This window comes from Martes martes (assembly GCF_963455335.1).
Source record: "Martes martes genome assembly, contig: scaffold_142, whole genome shotgun sequence".
In the NCBI taxonomy this organism is placed as follows: domain Eukaryota; kingdom Metazoa; phylum Chordata; class Mammalia; order Carnivora; family Mustelidae; genus Martes; species Martes martes.
The window spans coordinates 12406-39244 of NW_027666697.1; the positions used below are offsets into that span (position 1 = coordinate 12406).

The 26839-nt window shown below is 48.0% G+C and overlaps 1 protein-coding gene across 3 annotated transcripts in view; it reads left to right on the plus strand.

Moving 5' to 3' along the window:
• Positions 1 to 601: 601 nt before the first annotated feature.
• Positions 602 to 26839, plus strand: part of SLC7A7 (solute carrier family 7 member 7) — a 35725-nt gene continuing 9487 nt past the window's right edge. Inside the window, exons 1-4 of one of the 3 annotated variants that reach the window (XM_080831370.1) lie at positions 602 to 1566; positions 2981 to 3103; positions 4221 to 4351; positions 4442 to 4760. In XM_080831370.1, the coding sequence (XP_080687496.1) occupies positions 4262 to 4351; positions 4442 to 4760 (409 nt within the window). In that variant the 5' untranslated portion in view covers positions 602 to 1566; positions 2981 to 3103; positions 4221 to 4261. Of the gene's footprint in view, positions 1567 to 2980; positions 3104 to 4220; positions 4761 to 26839 lie in introns of all 3 variants that reach the window. The other 2 variants (XM_080831369.1, XM_080831368.1) reach the window with 2 other exon arrangements.

The window sequence follows — 26839 nt, forward strand, 5'->3', positions numbered from 1 at the left end:
CCAAAGGTCACGGGACAGGTAAGAGGTGGGAGAGAAGGGACTATGGGCGAGAGGGGAAGTGCTGGAGAAGGATGTAGTGAGTGTCCTGAAAACTGGCTCACTGGAGACCCAAGAGCCTGTTGTGTCTCTGTCCCGGTCCCGGTCCCGGCCCTCCCCAGGCAGAGCCCTCTGCCCAGAAGCTTCAGCCCTACGCTAATGGGAGCCCTGGCCACAGGAGTAAACAATTTCTTGTTTCACTTTTTTTTTTAAAAGGGACTATCGTAGCCACAGTGGAATATAGAAAAACAAATGGAGAACTGGGGAGGGAGGAGCTGAGCTTCCAGCTTGGGGTGATGGGGGCATCCAGCTGAACCACAGTGTAAGTGTTTTCTGTTTCTGTTGTTAGGGGAGGCAGCACAGGCCAGTTGGAGCTAGGAAGGCAGGACATGGGGTATGTGGGGGGTAAAGTGGCTTCTCACATTTAGCACTTGAGCTTGACCCAGCAGCCAAGACCCTGGACTGCGGGCTGGTTCCTGGAGGAAGTATGCTTTGGCATTGCCATTCATGGGTGGGTTTGGGGGCAGGGGCTTCAGTGGCTGTTGTGCTGGGCATGGCACACTGGGGGGCCCTGTGCCTGTGTTCCTTGAACCCCTGAATCTGAAACTTCACCCATAGGCTGTAGGATGAGTGTGTTGTCCTGTAACCTCCACTAGGTCCTCAGAGTTGAATGCACCTCAGGCAGGAAGAAGACGGGGTGCTGTGTATCAGGAATGCTGCTGTCTTCTAGGGTTCCAGACTCTACAAGTTTCTCCTGTAAAGCCTGGGGTGGGAGAGTCCCCTGGGAGAGGTCCTCCTGGTCCCCGGCTGCCTGAATGGTGAAAGCATTGCCTGAGAGCCAGAGTCTCCGGGAGGAACGTGAGCTGCCAAAGACGGTGCCTTCCTGCTCAAAGACGGTGCCTTCCTGCCCACAGCCTCCGGTGCTAAGCCGTGGTTGGGGAAGGAGGACGCATCTTTTCTCTGAAGGACAGCCACCTCTGTCGTTTGTGTAGACTGAGCAGGCTAGGGAGATTCCACTGGCAGCACTTCCTGGAGAGGCCGCTAGGGTGTGCTGTCTGTTGGAGTGTGGGTTTCACAGCCCTCCCCCGCCCCGCCCCGCCCCCTCCCCGTGGGTTTCCGTCTCAAGATTCCCAGATGCGGACTTCGCTTTCCCGCAGCGGGGGACTGAACCCTGCACGCTTCTTCCCCACCCTCCCCACGGGTTCCCCTTCCTTCGTCCATCCTTCATTTCTTGCTTTTATGTTCCATTAGGACATCCGTCCACCCCTTGGTGCCAGTAAATGTGGTCTTAAAATGGCAGGCGGGATGATGTGTTTCCGTGTGTTTTTGTTTGCTAAGCAGTGGGCACCCTAAGCAATAGCGTCGCTGCCAAGAGGACTTGGGTGATTGCCTCTCATCTCTGCAGACGGATGAGAAAGGGGAGGAGCAGCCGGGAAGGAGATGGACCGGCTTTTTTCGAGTGTTGAGCCTAGCCTGCAGGCTAAAGGATGGCAGAGGCTTTCTGTTTAATCTAATCACACCCTCCCCCAGGTAATTCAGGAGGGAGCCATCTGAAGTGTTTTCCTGTCTGAGGGCTAGGCCTGGCGGTGGGGCAGGTCTGAGCAGGTCAGAGCGGGTGGGAGGTGTGTGCCTGGTGGTGGTGGTGGGGGGTGGGGATATAGCACGGGGCCGTTTTTTCCAGCTCTCTGCTGGAGAACCTCCCCACCTCCCTCGCTAGTTTGGCATCCTGGCACTGGGTCGCAGGCAAGGTTGGCTGAGATAAGGCATTTGGGTGCTTAGTGGTATGCCTGGCACTGGGTAAGTGCTCCATAAAAGACAGCTATCATTATAGGAGCATGGAGGGGGGCAGCTGGAAGACACGGACAGGCTCCTCTGGAGGGATTTCCAGATATTTGTGAGGATGGCTTGGGAGAAGTATGATCTCTGGGAAGGCTGACACCAGGATATTCCTCTCTGTTAAAAAAACACAAAAATCTAAGGGTATTTAATGCAAAGATATAGGGTAGAGATAAGCCCCCCCCGGGGGGGGGATTTTTAGAACTTCATTCTCAGGTTGTAGGGTTAGAAAGAGTGTGGGAAGGGACTGACAGATTTCAGAATGGATAGGATGTGTTTCTGTTGGTGAAAGAGACCCAGAATACCAGATTGAAGTAGACTATGAAGATAGAATATGTGATTTCCAAAAAAATGCTTAACTTTGTCTGTTCCGGGCCTGTCTGTCCAGGATAGCTCAGTGAAATCTTATTTCTCCATATGTTTAGGAAATTGGACTAAACTTGTATGTGGTGAAGGTGTTTATAGGAATTGATGGTTTCCTTTGAGGATGAAAGGGCACAAGAGTAGGGAGGGGATGCAGCCAGGGGTTTGAGTCTCATTTCTTGACCTTGTTTCCTTGGACATAGCTTGACGCTCAGCCTTGGGGTCATGGCTCAAATTTGGGGGCAGCCGAGGGGAAGTGTGCAGAGTTCCTCTCTTAGGACACCCGTCACGAGGCCACCGACTGTGGGGACTGTACTTAAACTTCCTCTAATCTCAGCACAGCAACAGGCCTTCGTGGCACCCTTGCCACCTCCCTGCCTTTCTCGTAGGGTGGTGAGAGGGGAGCAGGGCTAGGGTGGGGCCCGGAGGACGGAGGGTTGTTCCTTCTCAGCCGCCAGCCCAGTCCTCTGCTCATCGCCTGAGGGCCAACTTCCCCAGGCTGCAGAAATCGCACCCAGCGACCGTCCTTTCTTCTGGGCTGTCAGTCCCAAGCAGCGCTGACAAAGGAGATTCCTGAGAGAGTGCCTTCTTATCAAGGAAAGTGCTGAGCCAGGAGCTCCTAGCTGCCCCTTTTGCAGATGTGAAGGGCCCATGAACCTTGGACCCAGACAGTTGCTTAACCCTCCTCTCCCCCCCCCCCTCTCTCCACCCATCTTGACTTCTCGATTTGATTTAAATCCATAAGCATTCGCCTGGCCTTTCCTTTTACTACTGGCTGAAGAGGAGGAGCAGTCAGGCCACAGTTCCCAGAGGCTGTGTCTTTGTGGCTGCCGCCCAGGGGAACCCTGCTAGAACCCCGGCCCAGGGTGTGAGTGTGCTTCCCTCCTCCCCCATTCCCCTCCACCTGGCCCACCTCACCCACCTGCTGTGCTGCTCTGCCTTGGCCAATGACTTCCTTGCCTGGAGCCTCTGGCGCTAGACCTCACCCCTGGCTGGGCCGGTGGGCCTCTCTCTCTTCCCACGGCTTGCTGCTCGGATGGGGCCGGCACCTGCGGACACTTCCGCGGCTTCCTCGCCTTGGCTTTGCGTCTTTGGGTGCCTTTGCGGCTTTGGGTGCCGGCTCTCCAGCTGCAGCTCCTGGGTGGGGAGCCGTCATCAGCTGCTTCCAGTCACCTCGGGGTTGGGCTGTCTCTTTGGATCACCCTTCTCTCATTCATAATCTTTTGGGTGGTGTGTCTCTCTTAATGTGAGGAAATTGACAGCAGGAGGCCTGGAAGACCAGGGGCCTGGGGAAAGAGGTCTGGGAAGGAAAAGAGACTCATCTGTCGTCTTTCTTCCAGGGCGGGTTGGGGGGTTGCCGGTACTGCTTGGGCTTTGCTAGGGCTGCCGGCTTCACCTCAGGGTGGTTAAGAGCGGCTCCCTGAGCAGGGGGAGGGTTGTAGGTTTCCAGCAAGAGGTCCCCAGAGCCTCCCTTTAGGTTTGCTAGAGCCGGTGACCTTGGCGGGGAGGGGGAGAGAAGTTTTTGAGGAGAACCCAGAAAGGCTGCTTGCAAGGCTGCAGCTTCGCACAGGTGAGGCTGAAATTAGAAGGAAGACAGCCTGTTTGGGGGTGAGGCCGAAAAACGAAAAACGCAGATTCAGATAATGACGGTTATACCCGGGAACTGCCAACTTGCCTTTTATCACAGCAGACTCAGATAGAACCAGGATTTAGTTTTCTCTTCTGTAAATCTGGTGGGCAGCCGCAGCCTAATGAGGAGAAACAGCTGTTTTCTCTCTAGGAAGTGAGGGCCTTCCCTTAACAATTTAAGTTGGGGTTATTTTAATGAGCCAGCTGGAGAAGAGGAGGTTAATGGGAGGTGGGAGACCAGAGAGAGCTCTCTGAGCTTCGGCAGGGTGGGGGCGCATTGCCCATATCGACCACTGTGGGCAAGAATTCTACGTAATTGCCAGCCCCTGATTTGTATCTTTATCTTTCTTCCTTAGAAGGCGATGCCAAGAAGCTGGTGACGGCTTGCTTCTCTGCCATGGCCGAGGGCGTTAAGTATGAAGTGGCCTCCCAGCAGGAGGGGGATGGCCCCGCTTCTGCCGATGAAGCCAGCCCAGGGTCTGAGCAGGTAACGCTGAAGAAGGAGATCTCGCTGCTCAATGGCGTGTGCCTCATTGTGGGGAACATGATTGGCTCGGGCATCTTTGTCTCCCCCAAGGGCGTCCTCATGTACAGTGCCTCCTTCGGCCTCTCCCTGGTCATCTGGGCTGTCGGGGGCCTCTTCTCCGTCTTTGGGGCCCTTTGTTACGCGGAATTGGGCACCACCATTAAGAAATCTGGGGCCAGCTATGCCTACATCCTCGAGGCCTTCGGGGGATTCCTTGCCTTCATCCGACTCTGGACCTCACTCCTCATCATCGAGCCCACCAGCCAGGCCATCATTGCCATCACCTTTGCCAACTACATGGTGCAGCCCGTCTTCCCGAGCTGCTTCGCCCCATATGCTGCCGGGCGTCTGCTGGCTGCTGCCTGCATCTGTGAGTGGGGCCGGGACAGGAGGTGTGGGCTGGAGTACCTGGGCGGAGGCGGGGGTGTGAGCCCAGGAAGCCAGGGAGAAGGAGCTGGAAGGGAATGCTTCCGACAAACACTCTTGTTGTTTTTATTTTAGTAGTAGTTTTAAAGAGTTTACTTTAAGTCATTATCCCCCAGTGTGGGGTAGAAATCCAGAGTTGAATGTTCTACCGACTGAGTCAGCCAGGTGCCCCCTCGTATTATTTTTACATTTGTGTATGGTTCCTGCGAAAATGCAAATGGTAGCAATGTGTAAAAACAGACAAAAACAAGCAAAACAACAAAGAACAATTTACCTTTTCCCTGTTTTCCCATTGGACCATGGTGGTTCCCAAAGGCCCATTAGCAGTTTGTAGGCCCTTTGTGACTTTTTCTCATTCCTTTAAGAAGTGTAGTGTTTTGGGGGCGCCTGGGTGTCTCAGTTGTTGGTCTTCTGCCTTCGGCTCAAGTCATGGTCCTGGGGTTCTGGAATTGAGCCCGGATTGGGCTCCCAGCTAGGCTGGAAGTCTGCTTCTTCCTCTCCCACTCTCCCTGCTGGTGTTTCCTTTCTCTCTCTGTGTGTGTCTGTCAAATAAATAAGTAAAATCTTAATTTTTTAAAAAGATTTTATTTATTTGACAGAAAAATCTTTATTTTTTAATTTTTTAAAAAAATATTTTGACAGGAGAATCTTTTTATAAAAGATTTTATTTATTTATAATAAATGAGCCAACCTGAAGGCAGACACTTAATGACTGAGCCACCCAGGCGCCCCTTAAGTAAAATCATAAAAAAAAAAAAGTGCAGTGTTTTGGTTTCTTTTGACTGATTCATTAATTAATTAGTAGACTCCATGCCCAGCATGGAGCCCAGTGTGGGGCTTGAACTCATGACCCTGAGATCAAGACCACAGCTAGACCAAGAACCAGATGCTTATCTGACTGATCACCCAGGTGCCCCTCAAGAAGTGCAGTTTTGTTCTGATTTTTTAAAAAATAGGATCATAGGGGCACCTGGGTGGCTCAGTTGGTTAAATGACTGCCTTCAGCTCAGGTCATGGTCCTGGAGTCCCTGGATCGAGTCCCACATCGGGCTCCCTGCTCAGCGTGGAGTCTGCTTCTCCCCCTGACTCTCCACTTCTTGTGCTTTCTCTTTTTCTCAAATAAATTAAAAAAAAAGGGGGGGGATCATAATACACATATAATCCTACAGTTTTTGCTTTTTTCTGTGAATTTACCAGTGACATTTTCTACTTAGAGATCTACTGTTTTAAAAAAAGCTTCATGGCTTCCATGTAATTTCAGAGCTATGCTTCATAGCAAATCAGTCCTCTGTTAGTGTCCACTTAACGTTGGTTCCGGTTTTTCTGTTGTACAGGTAATGCTTCGGTGAATATCCTGTTGCATTTGTATGAGTTTTTCTGTGGGCTAGATTCCTCTTTTTTTTTCCTCTTAAAAGCCAGATATATTTTTGAAAGATCATGCCTACAATAAGTATATTATGTAGGGATGGAACATTAAAAAAATTGATGATCAAAAGGCACATTCTAAGAGTTTAGGAGTAGAAAATACAGAAGGGTTCTTAGAAAAGGGAAACAGGTATATTAAAGTTATTTTTTAGGTGAAGGTTTCTGTCAGTTGAAGCAGTTCACATTGGCTTCTTTCTCCCTGGTCCAAAGCAGTCTTTTCTTTCTTTGGCTTCTGAGAATGTGTTTCATCTTCCGCTTTGGAGAGGTGACACATGAGAGCCACCACCGGTGCTGAGATGGCTGGGATCACGCAGCTGGTCCACCAGCTGGAATTGGAATCAGCAGTAGTAATGAGAGTTTCTGAAGGCTTGGTTGCTCTGTCATCCGGGTGAAGTTGCCCAATGATGTACGTTTTGGACGTTCCTTAGCATCTGTAGGGTGCCCCACATCCTCAGAACTTTCGGTAGCATCCCCTTCGACTTGTTCCCTTAACATTTCTTCCCCAGAATCAGCCAGATTCTCTTGCTGTGGTTGTGCTTCTGGGTCCCTTCCAGGGTGTAGTACTCGACAGTCTGGTCTAACTGTTTGGTCATTTCGGAAGGCGGCAAGCCTTAGGCTGTGTAGACACCAGAGGAGCCAGGAGAAGCAGAGTGCGCCTCTGAGCCAGCCGGGCCCAGGACAGGGCGTTCCCAGGACTCCTGCTCCCTGCCCAGAGCAGGACGGCCCACCCCATGGAGCTCTCCTCTCCTGCCTTTTTTAATTTTCTTTTTTAAGATTTTATTTATTTATCAGAGGGACAGGAATAGGGAGAGGCAGGGAGCCAGATGTGGGACTCAATCCCGGAACCCTGAGATCATGACCTGAGCAGAAGGCAGATGCTTAACCGACTGAGCCACCCAGGCACCCTGTGGTCTAGATTCTTTCAGTCTCCCTTGACTTTTGCTGTGTCTCATAAATAATGCATGTAAGCCTGTACAGTCAACAAAGCCACATTGGAGGTACTGAGAAGCTGATCCTCTGTAGCTGCATCCCTCAGGTGCCTCTGTTCTGGCCCTCCTTGCCTGAAACCTTGGAGACCCTTTCCATGCTGCAACTGTGTGGGAGGTCAGAGCTGCTGTCATTTCAGGGAGTGACTACCCAGCAGCAGCAGCTGTGGGGTGCAGTCCTTTGGTACCGGGTGCAGTTGCTCCCTGGATCAGCCCTATCCAGCCAGCCTCAGGTTTTTCCACTGCTTCATCTTACTGCTTACCCCAGCCTCCCTGCTTTTACTGTTGTGGAGATGTGGGTGTCTCTGTGGGGCACCCCCGTGCTTTGTATGTCCATGTGTGTGTGGCTTGGACTCCTCTTTGTGTATCCTCGTGTAGGGGGATGTTTGTCCTGCGTGGGAACAGTCAGGGAGGGGTGGAAGGCACTGCCTCTGTTACAAGAAGGAGGTTCTCCCTTGAGGTCTTAAATGTGTTCTGTAATTTCTCTTGCATCATCTACAGATGATCTGGTAGGTTGACTTACTGGTGAAACTAATTTTAGATCTGTCAGGCTTGAAGTGCCCTCAGATGTGGGTGTACAGTACATATCTTGTGTGGTGTAAGGATTATTCCATCTAAGTAAAATTTCCAAGTTGGCTACATCCCTTTAAGCCCTATGATCCTGTTATGTTAATCATGTTTGTCACAGCCTCTTTTAAAACCAACGATATGTCTGCTTGCCTTCCTAACTTGACATTTCTTTTGGTGACTCAGAGTCACCATTGCGCATCTCAATTCTTGTATCACTGTGAGGGCTTCCCAGGCCACTGGGGTGACGGGGTGTGTTGTCTTAGTGGCTTCAGAGCGCTGGCCTAACTTGAGTTCATCAGGTTTCATTCTTTATGGTTTTGATCTGTGTCGAAACGGCTGTCATCCGACAGCTGTTCCTGGCTTCTGGCATCACGCCTACGTCTGTCAGTCACCCCCTTTTAATTTGCTGCATCTATCTGGGGAACAGAGATGTCCTCAAACTCTGGTACACCCTTGTAAGAAGACGCGCGGAGTAGCCGTGGTTATGATTAGTCTGCAGAGCTCCTTGGTTAATGAAAGACACAGTTGTGTGCACAGGTTTATGGCGTATATTGGACACAACTCTGGTAGAATGACAAGTGCACCAGACTTGTGTTTGTGGCTGGGCTCAAGACCCGTGTGACCCTGGGTGAGATGCAGTTACTGTTGTATTCCAGGCTGCTGTGTGGATGAAGTGAGATTCAGTGAAAACCATAAATCATGACTCAAGGCCAAAGTATTGGTGAGGATTGTGTTTAAAATGACTCTCTCTCAGCTGCTTCTAGGACTTTGTTCTGTCTTTAATAACTTCCGGGGAACTTAGAGATCTGGAAGAAGGTTCAGAAGGGCAGCCAAGATTGTAAGAAAGAATTAGGGACATACGATTCATGAGTTTCTTCCTTCTGCCATTGTCTAATAATATGCTCCCAGTACATGTCAGGTACAGGGACCTGGGAGGACGTTCTGTCCATGTACCACCTATGCAGTGGTATGTCGTTTATCTAACCGTAGCCATTCAGGAGAGGCTAGGAGAGGCCTGGCTAGGAGGTAGGCCTAGAAGCAGCCAAGAAAGAGAGCAATTTTAAACATAATAATCATTAATATGTTACACTATTACGTACCGAGCCCTCCCTCAAACATAGGTCTGGTGCACTTGTCATTCTGCTAGAGTTGTCAAATATGTGCCAGCAGTTTACGCACAAAGTAAGGACTGAGGCTAAATCTTCAAATTCAGCAAGAGAGGGGATTTACTACAGAACATTCCTTCATTCAGGGCACATTTAGGGTCTGCTATGTGCTGGATATTCCACCTAGTGCTGGGAAACAAAGAAGAAAAAGGTGTGGCTCTTGCCATCCAAGAACTCCTAGTCGAGGTGGGAGACAGATATGTTGACCAGTAATTGTCGTGCAGTATAGTAAGTGTGGGGATAGAGGCGCCGTGGGAGTGAGCAGGACAGCTTTCTTCCTGTGGGGAAGAGAGCCTAGGAAGACCTCACAGAGACCATGATGTCTAAGCAATTTTGGAAAGATCCGCAGCTGTCTCCTGCAACAGTTCTCACAGAAGGAACTGCATGTGAAAAGGTGTGGAGGTGCAGAAAGGCATGGAATGTTCAGGGCATTCCCGGTGGTTGGTATGGCTGGAATGCGGGGTGGGAGCCGGTGAGAAGGTGGAGACTGGAAATGTAGCCCAGGGCCAGCTCCAGGACTGGTTTATACAGTGCCTAAACAGGTTAGACTTTATCTAGAAAGTCGGTGGGAGGAGGGGCGCTGTTGGTTGTAAGAGGGGAAGCAAAATCGGAGTAACTTGGGAGAAGAACTCTGGTGGCCACGTGGAGTGTTTTTGGCAAGTGTGAGAAGGTGGGCAGACTGGTTCAGGGAGGTGAAGCCTGAGTCCACATGAAGGATAGTGAGGCCTGCGCTGTGGGCAAGGCCTTTGGACTAGAGATGGGGGATGGATAAGGAAAGAGTTATAAGGTGGAATTTCTAGGACTTCTGGATGGGGGTGAGTGGGGGGAGCTCTCAGAGGTGATGCTAAGGGTTGAGGCTTGGACAGGTGGGCAGTGATGGGGCCTCCATCCGAAACAGGGAAGGTGAGCCAAGCGATGAGCAGAGGAGCATCGGGCGTCTGCTGGGCTGCTTATGGGGCCCTTCCCTGAGCAGTGCCTTCCTTGGGTCTTCACGACCCAGAGTTGGTCATTTTCCCATCCATGGAGTCCTGCTTACCTAAAAAAGAAACTGATGGCAAACGATGATGCCAGTCTATGACCATACAGTGGTGAACGTACATGTGGAATTTCTTTTTTTTTTTTTTTTAAGATTTTATTTATTTATTTGACAGATAGAGATCACAAGTAGGCAGAGAGGCAGGCAGAGGGAGAGGAGGAAGCAGGCTCCCTGCCGAGCAGAGAGCCCGATGTGGGGCTCGATCCCAGGACCCTGGGATCATGACCTGAGCTGAAGGCAGAGGCTTTAACCCACTGAGCCACCCAGGCGCCCCCATGTGGAATTTCTAATGACCAGGTAGTGTGTATTTGCTCTCCAGGCTTCCTAATACCATAGCCCCTAGGAAACCTATCGAGTCATCAGGGAATTGCTTGCAGGGCACGGAATCAGAACAAAAGGAAGACAGTTTTGATCATGGGAGAAAAATTTACTGAACGTGACGGGCTCTGTAGAATGTGGAGCTGAGAGGTGGAGTAGGGAGCTCATGGTGTGGTGGTGGAGATCGGCAGAAGTCGTCAATGAAACCTATGATCTATGGTCAGACAGTGCTGGGAGGGCGTGGAGAATGCCTTCCTCAGGAGATGTCTGCTCGCAGCAGTGAAGGATGAAATGGAGGCCTGGCGTGGTTGGAGTGCCCACTCAGCATGGCCCGTGAGGCCTGCTCTCTCTCTCTTCTCTCTGACCTCCCTCTGTTCCAGCTACACCAGCCCTCTTGCTTTTCTTCCACTTTGCCTGGCCTGTTCTTGCTTCAGGGGTTTTATATTTTGTCGTTCCTTCTGCTGGGAAGGCTCTTTCCCCAGATACCCTCAGAGCCTACCCCCAGCCCCCACTCCATTCATGTTTTTGTATAGATATTACCTCGCTGGAGGCTCAGCCTGTCTAAAGTGGTGCCTCTCAGTTTCCCATCCTGTTTTGATTTCCTTTATAGCCCTTGTTACCACCTGACATTAAATATTTACTTGCTTATTGTCTGTCTTTCCCACTAGAATGTAAACCCCACAAGAATAAGTGCTTTGTTTTGCTCGCTGCTGAGTCTCTGGCATCTAGAACAGTGCCTGATCTGTTGGGTACTCAGTAAAATTGTTGAATGAAGGCTCAGGGACATTCTCGGCACAGGGATGGAAAGGACAGGCAGTGTAAAGCACAAAGGGGAGAAAAAGTATGGGGTGTAGGGTGTGTGGGGGCGATTGTGGGGATGTGAGAGGACAAAGGGAGGCAAGGGGCTAGAGCATGAGGCAAATAAATGTTCCTAGAGAGTTTAGGTTTTACCCTAAAACATCTGAAGAGCAACTGAGGGGTTTTAAGCAGGGGAACAGTGTAGCTGCGGTGGGACATCAGAGCCAGGCTGGTGGCAGAGACACAGATTAGGAAGCTCTGTGGCAATCCAGGCAGGAAATGACAAAAGCCTGAACTAGAGCCATGGAGTGGGAGTGTGACTTGCTTAGGAGGTGATGTCTCCAGGAAAGGAGAGGGAGGGGAGCAGATTAGAAGGCATAATCAGTATAACCAATAATACTCATTTGGATGTCCAGTGTGGGAGAGAGGTAAGTGAGGAGGAAAATATTCAGCAGCCTGTAAATCCTGAGCTACAGGGGCCGAGCCTGTCTCAGGAGTCCCTATATCCCCAGCAAAGAAACAAAGAGAGGAGCTTGATAAAGATTGCTTGAATGAGCTGGGGTTTCTGATTTGGGCGATTGGTAGGTGGTGGCACCGTTTACGGGGGTGGGGAAGATGGAATCATGTTGAATTTGAAATTTATTTGTAGGATAGTAGGTGGATTTGCCCATTCGGAGCTCAGGAAAGAGATGGGGCCAGACATTGGCACATGCTTCCTGACTGTTGGATGTTCCTTTTCCCAGCACTACCCTTTGTCTTTATGGAGCTCTAGGTGTGTGCGTGTGTGTGTGTGTGTGTGTGTGTGTGCATGAGCACGCTGTGGGTGGGGCAGGATGGGCAGCTCAATGCAAGATTACAGTGGATTATGATGAGTGTTTTGATTCCTTAGGCACAGGGGGCCACAGGAGGAGACCTATGCTAGCCTTGGAGTTTAGAAACTCTTCATAAGGAAGTTTAAGCTGACACCTACCTGAATGATGAATTAACCAAGAGTAGATAGGGTAGAGGAGCATCTCAGGCAGGAAGAACAGAATGTATGAAAATTTGAAGACAAGAACAACATTTTTTTTTAAAAAGATGTTATTTATTTATTTGACAGATCACAAGTAGGCAGAGAGGCAAAGAGAGAGGGGGAAGCAGGCTCCCTGCTGAGCAGAGATCCTGATGCTGTACTCCATCCCAGGACCCTGAGATCGTGACCTGAGCCGAAGGCAGAGGCTTAACCCTCTGAGCCACCCAGGCACCCCAAGAAGAACATTAAAAAAAAAAAAAATTTATTTATTTATTTGACAGAGACACAGTGAGAGAGGGAGCACAAGCAAGGAGAGAGGGAGAGGGAGAAGCAGGCTTCCCGCGGCGCAGGGAACCCGATGTGGGGCTCAATCCCAGGACCCCGGGACCACGACCCGAGCTGAAGGCAGAGGCTTAACCCACTGAGCCACCCAGGTGCCCAAGAAGAACAGTTTTGAGACTCCTTTCAATAAAGGAGTTTAGTGTGGGCTTCTATATTGAGTTTAAGGTAGGAAATGTTGAGAGCTGACTTGCAGAGAGGTAGGTGGAAATGGTAGGACAGGTTGTTCAGGGCTTTATAAACTGTTCTAGGTGTTATTGTTATATAACAAACCACTTAAAACTTAGTGGCATAGACTAACAGCCATTTCATTCATTCATTCATTCATTTTTATTTTTATTTATTTATTTATTTATTTATAAATTAATTTATTTATTTTAATAAACATATAATGTATTTTTATCCCCAGGGGTACAGGTCTGTGAATCGCCAGGTTTACACATTTCACAGCACTCATCATAGCACATACCCTCCCCAATGTCCATATCCCCACCACCCTCTCCCGTCCCCCCTCCTCCCAGCAACCCTCAGTCTGTTTTTTGAGATTGAGTCTTTTATGGTTTGTCTATTTTTATTTATTTTTTAAAGATTTTATTTATTCAGAGTTGCGTGTTCTACCATCTGAGCTAGCCAGGTGCCCCACAGCCATTTTATTCTTTTATGGCTTCTGTAGCTCAGGAATTTGGAAGGGCTAAGTGGGGCAGTGCTGCTGGCTCGGGGTCTTATGTGGCTGTAGTCAGATGATGGCAGGAGCTAGAGCAAGGAGGCACTGAAAAGATGGGGACTAGCTGGGCATTTTTTTCTCTTCAAGTTGTGCTGGATATGTCTTTCCATGGAGTCTCTCCCTATGGACTGTGTTGAGTTTCCTCACATAATGGTAGCCCCAGAGCAATCAAACTCTTTACTTGGCAGCCGAAGACTTCAAGAATGAGTAGGTCAGCAACGGAAGGAGAAGCTACACTGCCTTTTATGACCTAGTCTCTGAAATCACGGGGCGTGCCTCCTGCTGTACCCCGAGGTAGAAACATTCACAGAAGACCACCCATTCCTGAGACAAGAGGTACAGACCCTATCTCTGGATGGTCAGAGCGTTAAAGTCACATTGTATGAAAAGTGTATGGGTTGGGAGATCTTGTTGAGACATCTTTGGAGGATACAATCTGTTGCACAGACCGTATTAAGGAGTTTGGTGGGCTTTCTTCTAAGGCAATGAAAAACCTCTTTAGGTTGTAAAACAGAAGAGTGACTTGTGTCATTTGTGATTTAGATCTTAGAATTTGTGATTTTTATTTTTTAATTATTTTCTGTTTTTGTTTTTTAATATTTTATTTGTGGGTAAGCGAGAGAAAAAGCACAAGCAGGGGGAGCAGCAGGCAGAGGGAGAAGCAGACTCCCTGCTGAGCAAGGAGCCCAGTGTGGGACTCCATCCCAGGACCCTGGGATCATGAACTGAGCCGATGGCAGATGCTTCACTGACTGAGCCTCCCATGCATCCTAAATTTGTGGTTTCTAGAAAGGTTATTCCAGAGAGCCTGGGTGGCTCAGTTGGTTGAGCGACTGCCTTTGGCTTGGGTCATGATCTCAGGGTCCTGGGATCGAGCCCCATATTGGGCTCCCCCTGCTCTGCGGGGAGCTTGCTTCTCCTTCTCCTTCTGCCTCCCCCCTGCTTGTGCTCTCTGTCAAATAAACAAATAAAATATTTTAAAAAAAGGTTATTCCAACTTCAGTTTGCAAAACTGAAAGCAGGGAGACCAGTTCGGAAGCTGTTACCATGATCCCAGTGATGGTGGCTTGGATTAGAGTCATGGGATGAGAGAAGAGGAGACCGATTTAAGACTTGGCTACTAATTAGATATGGGTAGAAGCTGAGGAGGATAAGATGGCCAGGTTTCTGGCTCAGGCAACCGGATGGATGGAGCTGCCAGTTACAGGGAGTGAGATTGGAGGAGAAGTAGGTTGAGAGAAATTGATAGAATCCGTTTGGGATAGGTTGAGTTTGCTCCTTCTGATGTCCAGTAGGTGGTTGGATATTCATATATATCTGAAATCCCAATAGGTGGGCTGGTGATACACTTTTGGGAATCATCAGTGTAGAGATGGTCATTGAAGTCAGCAGATGAGATGATCTTGGGACAGGTTGTAGCAAGAGAGAAGGAAAGAGCTTAGGATAGCATTCTCAGGAATGCCAAGATTGAGGGAGAAGTACTCTGCAAAAAGGAGAAGAAGCATCTAGAGACATAAGGGGGAAATGGGACACGGTGAGTAGAAGAGAGAAATTTGAGGAGGAGCTGGTGGCCAGCAGTGTGCAGTCTAAGAGGCCAACCTAGGTATGGAGGGCATTGGCTTGGATTTATCAACAGGTCACTGTGACTCTGGGGAGGGAAATTTCAGGGCAGAGAGGGTAGTAGAGTCAGATTTCAGAGAGATTGTTTATTTATCCAGTGAAATCTGAGTGTCTGCTATGTGCCTACCTCTGAGCTAGGCCCTTGGGATCCGAGGATGACGGTTCCCCGGTCTGCTCTCATGTGGCTCCCAGTTGCTGGATGAAACCGTTACATAAAGCATTCTATGGCGGAATGGCTAGTGTGGGGATGTGAGAGCCCAGAGCTGGGGCATCGTGTCCAGGGGTGGTGTGTTTATGCTCAAAAGTAGCCTTTGTGGAGGAACTGTTAAGATAAGGCATGGAATGTCATTTGGAATTGGCAAGCAGGAGGTCAAGGAGAACCTTCTTTAGTTGGAGTGGTGGAGTGGCTGTTAGTCAAGAGAAGGGGGGAGAATCTAGAGGTACCATCCAGAAGGCTGAATCTGAGGACAGGAAGGGTGGTTGTTAGTGGGAGGGATCAAGGTTGAGGGAGGAATTTATGGGAAAGAATTAAGTCTGCCTTAGGTGGGTTTGGGGGTATATTTCTGGAAAAGTTGGATGATATATCCTTAACAAGAAGGTCTTGCCCGTGGTTGGAATGCTTGGGTGCCCTGAGTCAGCATTTCTCTCCCTTGACCAGTGCAGAGGTTCCCCTCGTCCCTTCAGGAGGCAGCAGTGTGTGGTGGTGAAGAGGGTGGCATCAGGCCAGATTTATTAGTCTCAGGTTCCTCATCTGTAGAACTGGGTCTCTATCTCATAGAGGCGTGATTCACGTTTTTGCCATACTTGCCTCCTTTTCTATTCAAACGGTGGCCGTTTCAAGCAGATGGAGTTTCTGCTCCTGTCATGGTGGCTCACTGTCCTTTTCTAGGTATAGTCTTCCTTTTCAACAGCTGATGAACTCCAGCCCTAGATAGGCTAGTGTTGCTACTAGACCTTGAAGTCATTTACTGATTATTGCTTAAGTAAGTTTTTTTCTACGCGTGGCTGACTTCACTCATTGCTGACTTCATTGTCAGGGGAATCACGTGCTGTCCTCTCTGCCAGGAATTTGTCCTCTCCTCTGTCCTCCCCCAGCCCTAGCACCTGTCTCTGTGTGCTCAGTCCAGGTAACACAGTGGTCCTGGTACCCACCTGCGCCTGCTTCACTGCCCCAGACTGGATATGGTGCCACACACTGACTTTGAGAGCACCCAGTTCTTACCCTTATATTCACTTTTCTGTGAAGGCTGGGGACTGGGTCTGTACAGGGCGTGGAGCACAGCCGATGCTCAGTACGTGCTGGCTGGCTGCATGAATGAATGAATGGATTGGGAGTTCTGAAGGAACCTGGCTGTCCTGGTTACTGTTGGGGCGCCTGGGTGGCTCAGTTGGTTAAGCGTCTGCCTTCAGCTCAGGTCTTGATCCCAGGGTCCTGGGATCCAGCCCCACTTTGGGCTCCCTGCTTTTCAGGGAGTCTGCTGCTCCCTCTCCCTCTGCCTGCTGATCTCCCTCTTTGTTCTATCTCAAATAAATAAAATCTTTAAAAAAAAAAATTACTTTTCCTAACCAGAGGGGTATGCGGATGGACCCTCCTGAAGCCAGTTATTCTGGAATCTCGGGGCCCTTTGTGGATTGGTCCAGTTTCTGCAGCCAGAAGGCCCAACACCCCAGGGAGATGTCATCCCACATTCTTGCATGCAAATGGGGAGGCACATAGTGTTCTGGAATGTATACAGGCTGTGGAGGCGGCCAGGGACTGAGTGGCCTCCGTTTTCTCTATCATAAGATAAAGACAGTCGGCCTGCTCTGTGCGATTAAGTTAGATGATCCGTGTGAGAATGTAAGAGACCTAACACTTTATTGTCAGTCACAAATGGTCTCTCCTGCTGCAAATTCTGCAGTCACGTGCATCTTATTAATTAACAGTCACAGGTGTCTTACTAATTTCCGGATACTTTCTCCATTGTCTTTGGATGACCTAGGAGCTGTTTTAGTTTTACAGAGATCAGAAAGGAGGGCTGAGACCCTTCTTCCTCTTTGCCGGCGAGGCAGAACTTTCCTCTTGGCGGAGGCGGGGCTGGGTGTCCAGCTTCCCCTTTCACTAATGGGACATTTTTCATCCTGGGTTCGCACAGGCGGTCTGTCCACGCTGTACCCGTCAGCCAGCAACATCTGTTCAGGCTCCTGTGAACAGAGCGCTGGTCTTTAGGGATCATGCAGAATCTTCACGTCCCTGAGGCTTGACCCTAGTGGCTTGCATGGAGCAGGTCCTTCGACAAATGGCTGCTGAATGGATGAACAGGAAATAGGCCTCCAGCTGCAGCTTGGCCGAGAAGGGCATTGTGTGCTTTGGGCTCTCGGGGGCCTTTTGGCTGGCGGCTGGAGCGACTGTGGGAGCAGGGCACAGGGAAGGGCAGATGGCTCCTCCTGAGTCTCCCAGAGCCGCCTGTGGGCTATAGAGGACTTCGGATCTCGGCGTGTTTGTCTGAGAGTTTTGGCCGTGGGTCCCCGTGCAGCTCCTTCTGATACCAGATGACTGACTTCATGTACTTGGGGCTAATGAAGTGGAACAGCCAGGTGCTGGGCCCCCAACTGATTTTTGCCCTTTGAACTTTCTCCTTGGAAGCTGATTACTTTCCCAGAGGAGTTTTCTCAAGAGCCACTTTAGGTTGGAGGTGAGGAAGCTTACATTTCATGTCCCATATTCACAGCAATAGCAACAGGCCAGGGTCAGAGCCTAGGGTTCTTTGTTACGGGGTCGCTGTAAACTTTGGCACAATCTCAGCAGCGGCGAGAGGGTAGAACTCTGTGTTGGTCTGATTCCCAAGGCACTTCAGGGGTTCACCCTTGGTCTCCTCCTTTTTCTGTTTTCTTTCTCTCTGTCTCAGAAGAGACTGAGGGGATAACCTAAAGGGGACTGGGGAAGGAGCTAGGGACATTGGGTCCCCACCCTGGCTGTACATTGGAATCACCTCAGAATTTAGAAAAATGCTAATGGCCCCTTCCTCTCCCACCTGTTTCCCCAACCAAATAAATCCAAACCGCTGATTAGAAGAATGGGAATTGGGGATGCCTGGGTGTCTCAGTCGGTTACATGTCTGCTTTTGGCTCGGGTCATGATCCTGGGGTCCTGGGATCGAGTCCTGTGTCGGGGCTCTCTGCTCAGCAGGGAACCTCCTTTTCTCTTTCCCTCTGCTGTTCGCTGTGTTCATGCTCTCTCTCTCTCCCTCTCTCTCTCTGACAAATACATAAGTCTTAAAAAAAAAAAAAAGGGGAATTGGCTTGGAGAATGAGAATTGGGGAAAAGTTGCTGCTGAGAACTGATGGGGGCCTTGGGAAAAAAGGTTCTCAATTGTCACTGTCCTTTAGAATTATGTGGGGAGCGGGGAGCTTCAAGAACGTGCTCATGCCTGGGCTCTACCCCAGAGTTGCTGACTTCATTGTCCAGGGCAGGCCAGAGCCCTGGACTTCGTTAATGCTTGTCAAGTGATGCCACTGTGCAGCCTGGATAGAGGGGCACTGCGTTAAGTGAAGGGCTTGGGCTTGTTCTGCTCAAGGTGGTTCTGTAGGTGATGATTTCACTTAGTGAGTGCCTTTACCTAGCACATCCAAAGCAGGTAGGTCATCAGACTCTTCCAGGAAACCCCATCTCAGGCCTCCTGCATTAGAACTGCTGGGTTGGAGCCCTGAAGCTGTAATATTCCCCGGGTGATTCTGACATTCACTCAGGCTTGGGGTCCTGTTTCTGAGGACCCGAACTGTACCTAGCTGAGCAAACCAAGAAGGAGCTGATGGACAAGGGCTAGCTAGCCAGCTTGAGAAGGGAGCAAATAGTGTGGCTTACTAGGAGGGCCTCCTGGTGCAGACTGCCAGCTCGCTCCTTCAGAGTGGTGCAGAGCTATGGCGACCGACATGCTGGCTGAGTTCCAGGAGGCAGAGAAGGAGGCCTCTGGTCTGGTGACCCACAGGGTTTATGCTTGGCTTGTCTTCTTGCCACAATCTTTCACCCATGATGTCTGAGTGAGCAGAATGGTTCTGTAGCCTGAAAGGTAAAAGAATTTGAGGACCATCTGCTGTCTGAGACCTATAACAGCACCTAGGAAGGGTGGAAGAAACAATGCATCAATGAATCCAGGAAGAAAAATATGTGTGTGTGTGTGTGTGTGTGTGTTTAAGAGTTTATTTGACAGAGAGAGAGAGAGAGAGAGATAGTGAGAGAGGGAACACAAGCAGGGGGAATGGGAGAGGGAGAAGCAGGCCTCCCAGTGAGCAGGGAACCTGATGCGGGTCCTGATCCAGGACTCTGGAATTAGGACCTGAGCGGAAGGTAGGTGCCTAACGACGGAGCCACGCAGGCACCCCAAGAAAGACGATTTTTAAGGTGTAGAGAGTATCCTAACCCAGCATGAGACAGCACAGACAGACAGACAGCAGAGAAAGGGAGGAAAGACTTGAAATTTGTAGGGTTAGGCAACAGACCCGAAGCTTTTTCAGAGAACTTACATGTGGTTGTTCCGAGGAAATGACAGCGATAGAATGTTCTGGAGACATCTGGGTATAGCAGGCCTGAGCAAACCAGTTAAGAGGCTCAGCGGCTCCCCAAAGGCTGTGATTCTGACTATATGTAGACCAGCCTAATGCAGAGACATGCGGTTTTCCCTGGAGCAACATACCACAAAGCTTGCTCAAGTCAGTTAAGCCCACCGATGGCTATCCTTTTGCTGTCCTTTGGGTTGAATGATGTCACCAGTCAGAAGATACCTGAGGTATGTCTCTGGTAACTTTGAAGTTCAAGATAGAGAACGGAGTGGAAGGTAGCATTTTCATGTCTGTCCATTGAAGGCTGTGTATATGAAAGCAAAAAGAGAACCTAGAACAGAGTCCCCGACTGTGAATGCTAAGATAGCAGAAGGCTAAACTCTGGGAAGGGATAGAGCAGATTTCATAGAGACTGGGAGAGAGATGTTTAATATGGGTTTCACCTGAAATTTTAGAGGAAAGGAGAAAAATGCACAGATGAAAGTATAAATCTGGGTATTCTGGAGGCTGTGAGGAATTATAGGGAAGAATAAAGGTAGAAAAGTTGTTGAGTAATGCGTTTGGAAAAACAGGGTAGAAGATTGAGAATGCTGCTTTTGGACTCCTGTTCTATGAACTTTAAATAAGGCCAATAAACATTTGCTTTTTACTTTTATTTGCAAGGAGGAAAGAAATTCCTATTTGATGAGAATATGACCAGGAGAGCATATATACCTTGTTGAGAAATGGCAGGTTTCCTAGAAAAGCTGAGACTGATGTGGTGTGTCAGAGCTTTGCCTGTATCAGGATCTGCTGTAGAATGAGATGATGCTTACTCCCTCTGGGCAAGGTCGAGATTTGATTCTTTGGATTGCAGTGAGAGGGAAATTTCAGTACTCCAAGATACAGAGACCTGTCAAAGGATTTTACTTCCCCGTTTTCTCATTCTGACAAATGCAGTGAACAGTCCCACCCTGTTCTGCCTCGGGCTCTCTGCCTGCAGATGGATTTCTTCTTACAGCTAAGTAGAAGTCTTTCTTCTCTCACCCCAGGCCTCACAGATATATGGCCCATTTCTTAGGGAACAAAGACACTAGCCTCTGTTAATCTGTCCGCTTACCTGGGGGAGAATTATTACGTGGTGCTGTCAGAGACTCTCAGGTTCCACTTGGGGAATTTTCCTGAAGGTCTCCTATAGCTAGTAGTGCATGGAAGTAAATCCCCATCCTAAGGGAAGAAGCATGGTGGAGAGAACAAGAGGATAAAAGCAAAAAGAAGTAGGAATGATGTGATTGTAGGTACAAACTGCACACCATCGGATCAGAGGGAGGAGAAATAGTTTGCTTTCCTAAAAATCACGACAAAATTTGCACAAAAGGAAAAATAAGGCAATGATGGAAGTCTCAACTCCTTGAGCTTTTTTTTGCTAAAATCTTTTTCATTCCATTAGAAGCAGTACCTCTATAATGAAAAAAAAAAAGTTTATTATAAAACAGTTCGAACATACAAACATAGAGTGAATAATGTGATGAACTCCCAGGGTTCAAGCACCAGCATGAATGATTAATCACCCTTGTTTTATCTATACTCCAGCCACCCCCCCCTTATCCCACTAGATTATTTAAAGCAAATCCAAGACATTATACAATTTAACCTGTAAAGGCTTCAGTATGAATCGCTGAAGGATAAAGATGTTGCTATTGTTTTAGTATTATTAATTTAACATAACCAGGGGGGATGTGGGATCCTTGTGTGAAAGTGACTCTGCCTACAGAGTTTGTACCTCCCAGAAGAAGAAATCATGTACTTCCTCAGAAATACACTCTAAATTTGGGCAGAGATTCCAGAAAAGTTCAGGGAAAACAATTTATAATTTCGTAACTAGGGACTATGTGAACAAACCAGTGACTGAAGCTTTTTGATAAACTTAGATTTTTAGAAACAAGATCCGTAAGAGATGGTGAGATGCCGTATAATGAGGACTAAATGCAGGAGTGACCCAGCACTGTGGGAAGAACACCCGAAGGTCGGTGCCCAGCATCAGCCTAGATCTGTAGAACCGACTGCGGAGGATAAAAAGCTCTAGAAGCAACAAACAGAGGGAGAACAGCAAGGGCAGTTAGTTCTGTAATAAGAACAGAGAAGACCGTAGTCCCTTTTTCCCTATCGTTACATAGCAGAAAGATTGCCAACCTAGTAAAGAGTCAGTAAAAAACAGATCCAGGCCAACAAAAAAACCAAGACTAGGAGAACTGAGGAGATGGTAATAAAGCATGGCATTGCTTTAAGTGTTCCTAACTATCCACTTGCAGACAAATGGAAAGAATTTATAACCAGCTCAGGCGTTCTCCATGAGGCATCTCCCCGATCTTGAAGAACAGGAAGGGTGTGAAAAGAAAGCTGTTGAGTGAGGTATTAACTAATTTTCCTGTTGCTGCTGTAGCAAATTCTGACCAATTCGGTGACTTAAAGCAACACAAATTTAGGGGCACCTGGGTGGCTCAGTCAGTTAAGTGGTTTTCGCTCAGGTCAGGAGCTCATGGGTCTTTTTTTTGTTTTTTAAGGTTTTATTTATTTATTAGAGAGAGAGATCACAAGTAGGCAGAGAGGCAGGCAGAGAGAGAGGGGGAAGCAGGCTCCCCGCTGAGCAGAGAGCGCAATTCGGGGCTCGATCCCAGGACCCTGAGATCATGACCTGAGCGGAAGGCAGAGGCTTAACCCACTGAGCCACCCAGGCACCCCGGATCTCACGGGTCTTGAGATGAAGTCCTGCATCAGGCTCCATGCTCAGTGGGGAGTTTGCTTGAAGATTCTCTCCCTCTGCCCCTCCCCGAATTCCCATTTGTGCATGTACTTACTTTCTCTCTGAAATAAATAAATCTAAAAAACACATAAGTTGGGGCACCTGGGTGGCTCAGTGGATTAAGCCTCTGCCTTCAGCTCAGGTCATGATCTCAGGGTCCTGAGATCAAGCCCCACATCGGGCTCTCTGCTCAGCAGGGAGCCTGCTTCTCTCTCTCTGCCTGCTGCTCTGCCTGCTTGTAATCTCTCTCTCTCTCTCTCTGTCAAATAAATAAATAAAATCTTAAAAAAAAAGTTTAAAAAAAACCCACATAAGTTTATTATCTTATCTGTAGAAGTCTGAAATGGGTCTCATTGGGCTAAAATCAACGTTATCAGCAGTGTCATGCTACTTTCTGGGTCCTCTAGGGAAGAATCCATTTTCTTGCCTTTTCTAGCTTCTAGAGGAGGCCCATATTCTTGGTTCTTGGTCCCCTTTCATCTTCAAAGCTAGCAGTGGCTAGTCAGGTCTTTCTCACATTGCATCACGGTGACACCAACCCTTCTGCCTTCCAGGGCCATTATTGTGCCCACAAAAATGATGATCCAGCTTTCTGAGGAAGAGGTGGATTCTGAGCATTCTTTTTTTTTTTTTATTAAAGATTTTATTTATTTATTTGACAGAGAGAGAGATCACAAGTAGGCAGAGCAGCAAGCTCCCCGATTCTCAGCATTCTGCACTGAATAATTTGAAGTTGATTCCAGTCTAAATTCTAGGCTCATCTGTTAAACCTGGTTAGCAGTGTATGAGGAAAAGAAAGGAAGATCTCTAGTCACCTTATGAATTCACTAGAAATAAACCATGCTAAGCTAACCTCAGTTTTGGTTCAATTTTGGCCTCATCTTGGCTTAATTTTAATTTTTTATTCAAGTATAATGTAAAAGGAACAGTGCCGGTGTCCTAAGTGTATAGATTGATGCATTTTCACAAATTCACACACCTGTGACCATCATCCACATCAAAAAGCCAGCCCCCTGAGCCCCTCTTGTGTTCTCCCAGTCATTCCCTCTTGTCCCCCGTGCACACACAAAGGGAAAATGCTATCCTTCTTAGTAGCATAGATTTGTTTTGGCCATTCTTAAGTAAGTGGATATACAGGATATACATTTTTTTGTGTGCCTGACTTCTTCACTTAATATGTTTGTGAAGTTCATATTTTTGTAGTTGTAAATACTTCATTATTTAGTATTCCACTGTATTTAACCACTCTACTGTTGATTGGCATTTGGGTTGTTTCTAATGATTATTTTTGCAATTATTATTACTATTTTTTTTAAATATTTTATTTATTTATTTGATAGAGATCACAAGCAGGCAGAGAGGCACACACAGAGAGAGAGAAGGGAAGCAGGCTCCTCGTGGAGGAGAGAGCCCGATGCGGGGCTCGATCCCAGGACCCTGGGATCATGACCTGAGCCGAAAGCAGAGGCTTTAACCCACTGAGCCACCCAGGCACCCCTATTTTTTAGAGATTTTATTTATTTATTTGACTGAGAGAGACACGGCGATAAAGGGAACAGAAGCAGGGGGAGTGGGAGAGGGAGAAATAGTCCTCTTGCTGAGCAGGGAGCCCAATGCGGGCCAATGCCAGGACTCCGGGATCCTGACCTGAGCCGAAGCAGATGCTTAACGACTGAGACACCCAGGCGCCCCTCAATTATTTTAACTAAACTCTACACCCAACATGGGGCTCGAACTTAGGACCCTGAGGTGAAGAATCATATGCTCTCGGGTTCTTGACTGGCTCAGCTGGTAGGACATGTGACTCTTGCTCTCAGGGTCCTGAGTTTGAGCCCCATGTTGGGTGTAGAGATTATATTTAAAAAAAGAAAAAAATCTAATGCTCTATGGAGCTCTGGTTATTTCTAAATAGCGATGAACATTCTAGTGTAAATATGTGCTATTTCATTTGGATCATTGGATATGTCATTAGAATGCAAGAGCAGAGACGTATACGGAGTTCAGAAAAGTTCTTGGCAAATTCTCATATTCTTTTTTTTTATTATGATTATTTTTATTTTTTTTAAAAGATTTTATTTATTTATTTGACAGACAGATCGCAAGTAGGCAGAGAGGCAGGCAGAGAGAGAAGGGAGGAAGCAGGCTCCCTGCTGAGCAGAGAGCCTGACTCGGGGCTCGATCCCAGGACCCTGGGATCATGATCTGAGCTGAAGGCAGAGGCCTTAACCCACTGAGCCACCCAGGCGCCCCTCATATTCTTTTTTTAAATTTATTTTTTATTTTGTCTTATTTTTAAAGATTTTATTTATTTATTTGACAGAGAGACATTTATTTATTTGACAGAGAGAGAGAAAGTACAAGGCCCGGAGGGGGAGGGAACAGCAGGGAGAAGGAGAAGCAGGCTCATGCTGAGCAGAGAGCCTGACATGGGTCTCTATCCCAGGACCCTGGGATCATGACCTAAGCAGAAGGCAGATGCTTAACTGACTGAACTATCCAGGTGCCCCTCTCATGATATTCTGGTTGAAGAGGTAGAAAGAGGTGGACTAGATAAGAGTAGTTTGGTGGATTCTTGGTCGATGTTGTAGAATAATGACAGCATAGGGGAAGGTCTATAGTGATGACTACAGGGCTCTGCCTATCTAGTCAACATTTTTGTCCATGACTTCAGGGAAGACCCAGAGAGTGTGCTAATCAAATTTGCAGATTTCACAAAATTGAAGGCTTTTGGCGTGCCTGATAAAATTAAGGGGGAAAATCCATTTTTAGTAGTTGGGAATGATATCTAAAAATTTCAGAGGAAAGTTGCTAGGAATAAATGTTAAAATCTCATATTTGGGATTAAGAAAATTACTTTTGGGGCATCTGCGTGGCTCAATTTGTTAAATGTCTGCCTTTAGCTTGGGTCATGATCCCTGAGTCCCGGGATTGAAGCCCACATAGGGCTCCTTGCTCAGTGGGCAGTCTGCTTCTTCCTCTGCCACTCATCCTGCTCATGCTCTCTCTCTCAAATAAATAAAACTTTTTTTTAAAGATTTTATTTATTTGTCAGACAGTACAGTGAGAATGCATGAGTCAGAGGCGGAGGGAGAAGCAGGCTTCCTGCTCAAGAGCCCGATGCAGGGGAACTTGATCCTAGGACCCTGGGATCATGACCTGAGTCACCCAGGCATCCCTCAAATAAATAAATAATTTTTTAAAAAAATAAATAAAATCTTTTAAAAATATTACTATTATAGGCCCCAAAAGGGGGATAGGGAAATGCTCATCAGTTTGAGGTGGGATTGTAGTTGACAATGAATTCAAACTGAGACCCCTTAGTCTGCAGAAATGTCTGAAGTGTTCTTTGTGGGTCTCCTGTTTCAGGGACATCCTGACAAAGTGAAGTGAATGCGGAGGGGAGAACCTCGGTGGTGAGCAGGCTGGAAGCCACATTTGCACAGTGGAGGCTGAAGAAACTGGGTTTTTAGTCTGAAAGGGGGAAGCCTCCAGGGGAATAGGATGTTAATCTTTAATGATAAGAAAGGCCATTATGTGGATGAAGAATTAGACAAATTCTGTGTGGTTCCAGAGGCGAGATCTAGGACTACTGGGTAGAAGTGGTGAGGAAAAAGTTTTTGGCTTCGTGGAAGGAAGAGCTGTTGATCTCTTTAAAAATGGAATGAGTTGTCTCATAAATAAAATTCTGAGGTTTTTTAGTCCCTGGGAATTTGAAGCAGAAAATACGCTGAATAGTGGTCTAAGTTTTATGTGTTCCGTTCTCTGTATATAAAACTAACAGTGTTGGAAAAAAACAAAACAGCCCCAAAACTAACAGTGTTGGGAGAACTGTGGGGTTAGTGTTCTTTTTCAGGGACTGTTTAGTGTGGGCATCTAAAGCAGATCTGGGCATCCAATCCCGAGTGGGCCTGCGCACTTTGTTCTGTTCTGGATCAACATATATGGGTGCTTTCCTGGCTTTTGAGTTCTGCAGCCGTTGCTAGGCCTTAGAGCTAGGACTAGCCTGCTTGCTCCTCCGGGAGAGCCCATGACCATTTAGGAACATCTCCCTGCCCCCCTCCCTTTTTTAAAAGATTTTATTTATTTGGGGTGCCTGGGTGGCTCAGTGGGTTAAAGCCTCTGCCTTCAGCTCAGGTCATGATCCCAGGGTCCTGGGATTGAGCCCCACATCAGGCTCTCTGCTCAGCAGGGAGCCTGCTTCCTCCTCTCTCTCTCTGCCTGTCTCTCTGCCTACTTGTGATCTCTGTCTGTCAAATAAAAAAAAAAAATCTAAAAAAAAAAAAAGATTTTATTTATTTACTTGGAGAGCAAGTGAGAGAGCATGAGCTGGGGGAGGGGCCAAAGGAGAGGAAGAAACAGACTCCCCACTGAGCAGGGAGCCTGGTGCCAGATCCCAGGATCCTGGGATCAAGACCTGAGCCCAAGGTGGGTCCAAGTGACTGAGCCACCCAGGGGCCCTGAGCATCTCTCTTTTTTAAAATAAAGATTTATTTATTTAAAAGAGAGAAAGAGAGTGTATGCTTGAGAGTATGAGAGGGCGGAGGGCCAGAGGGAGAAGCAGACTCTCTGCTCAGTGGGGAACCCAACCTGTACTTACTTGATCCTGGAACTCAGTCCTGGGACTCCAGGATCATGACTGAGCGGAAGGCAGATGCTTAACCAACAGCCACCCAGGGACCCAGAGTATCTCTTTAGAGGATTGTGGGAG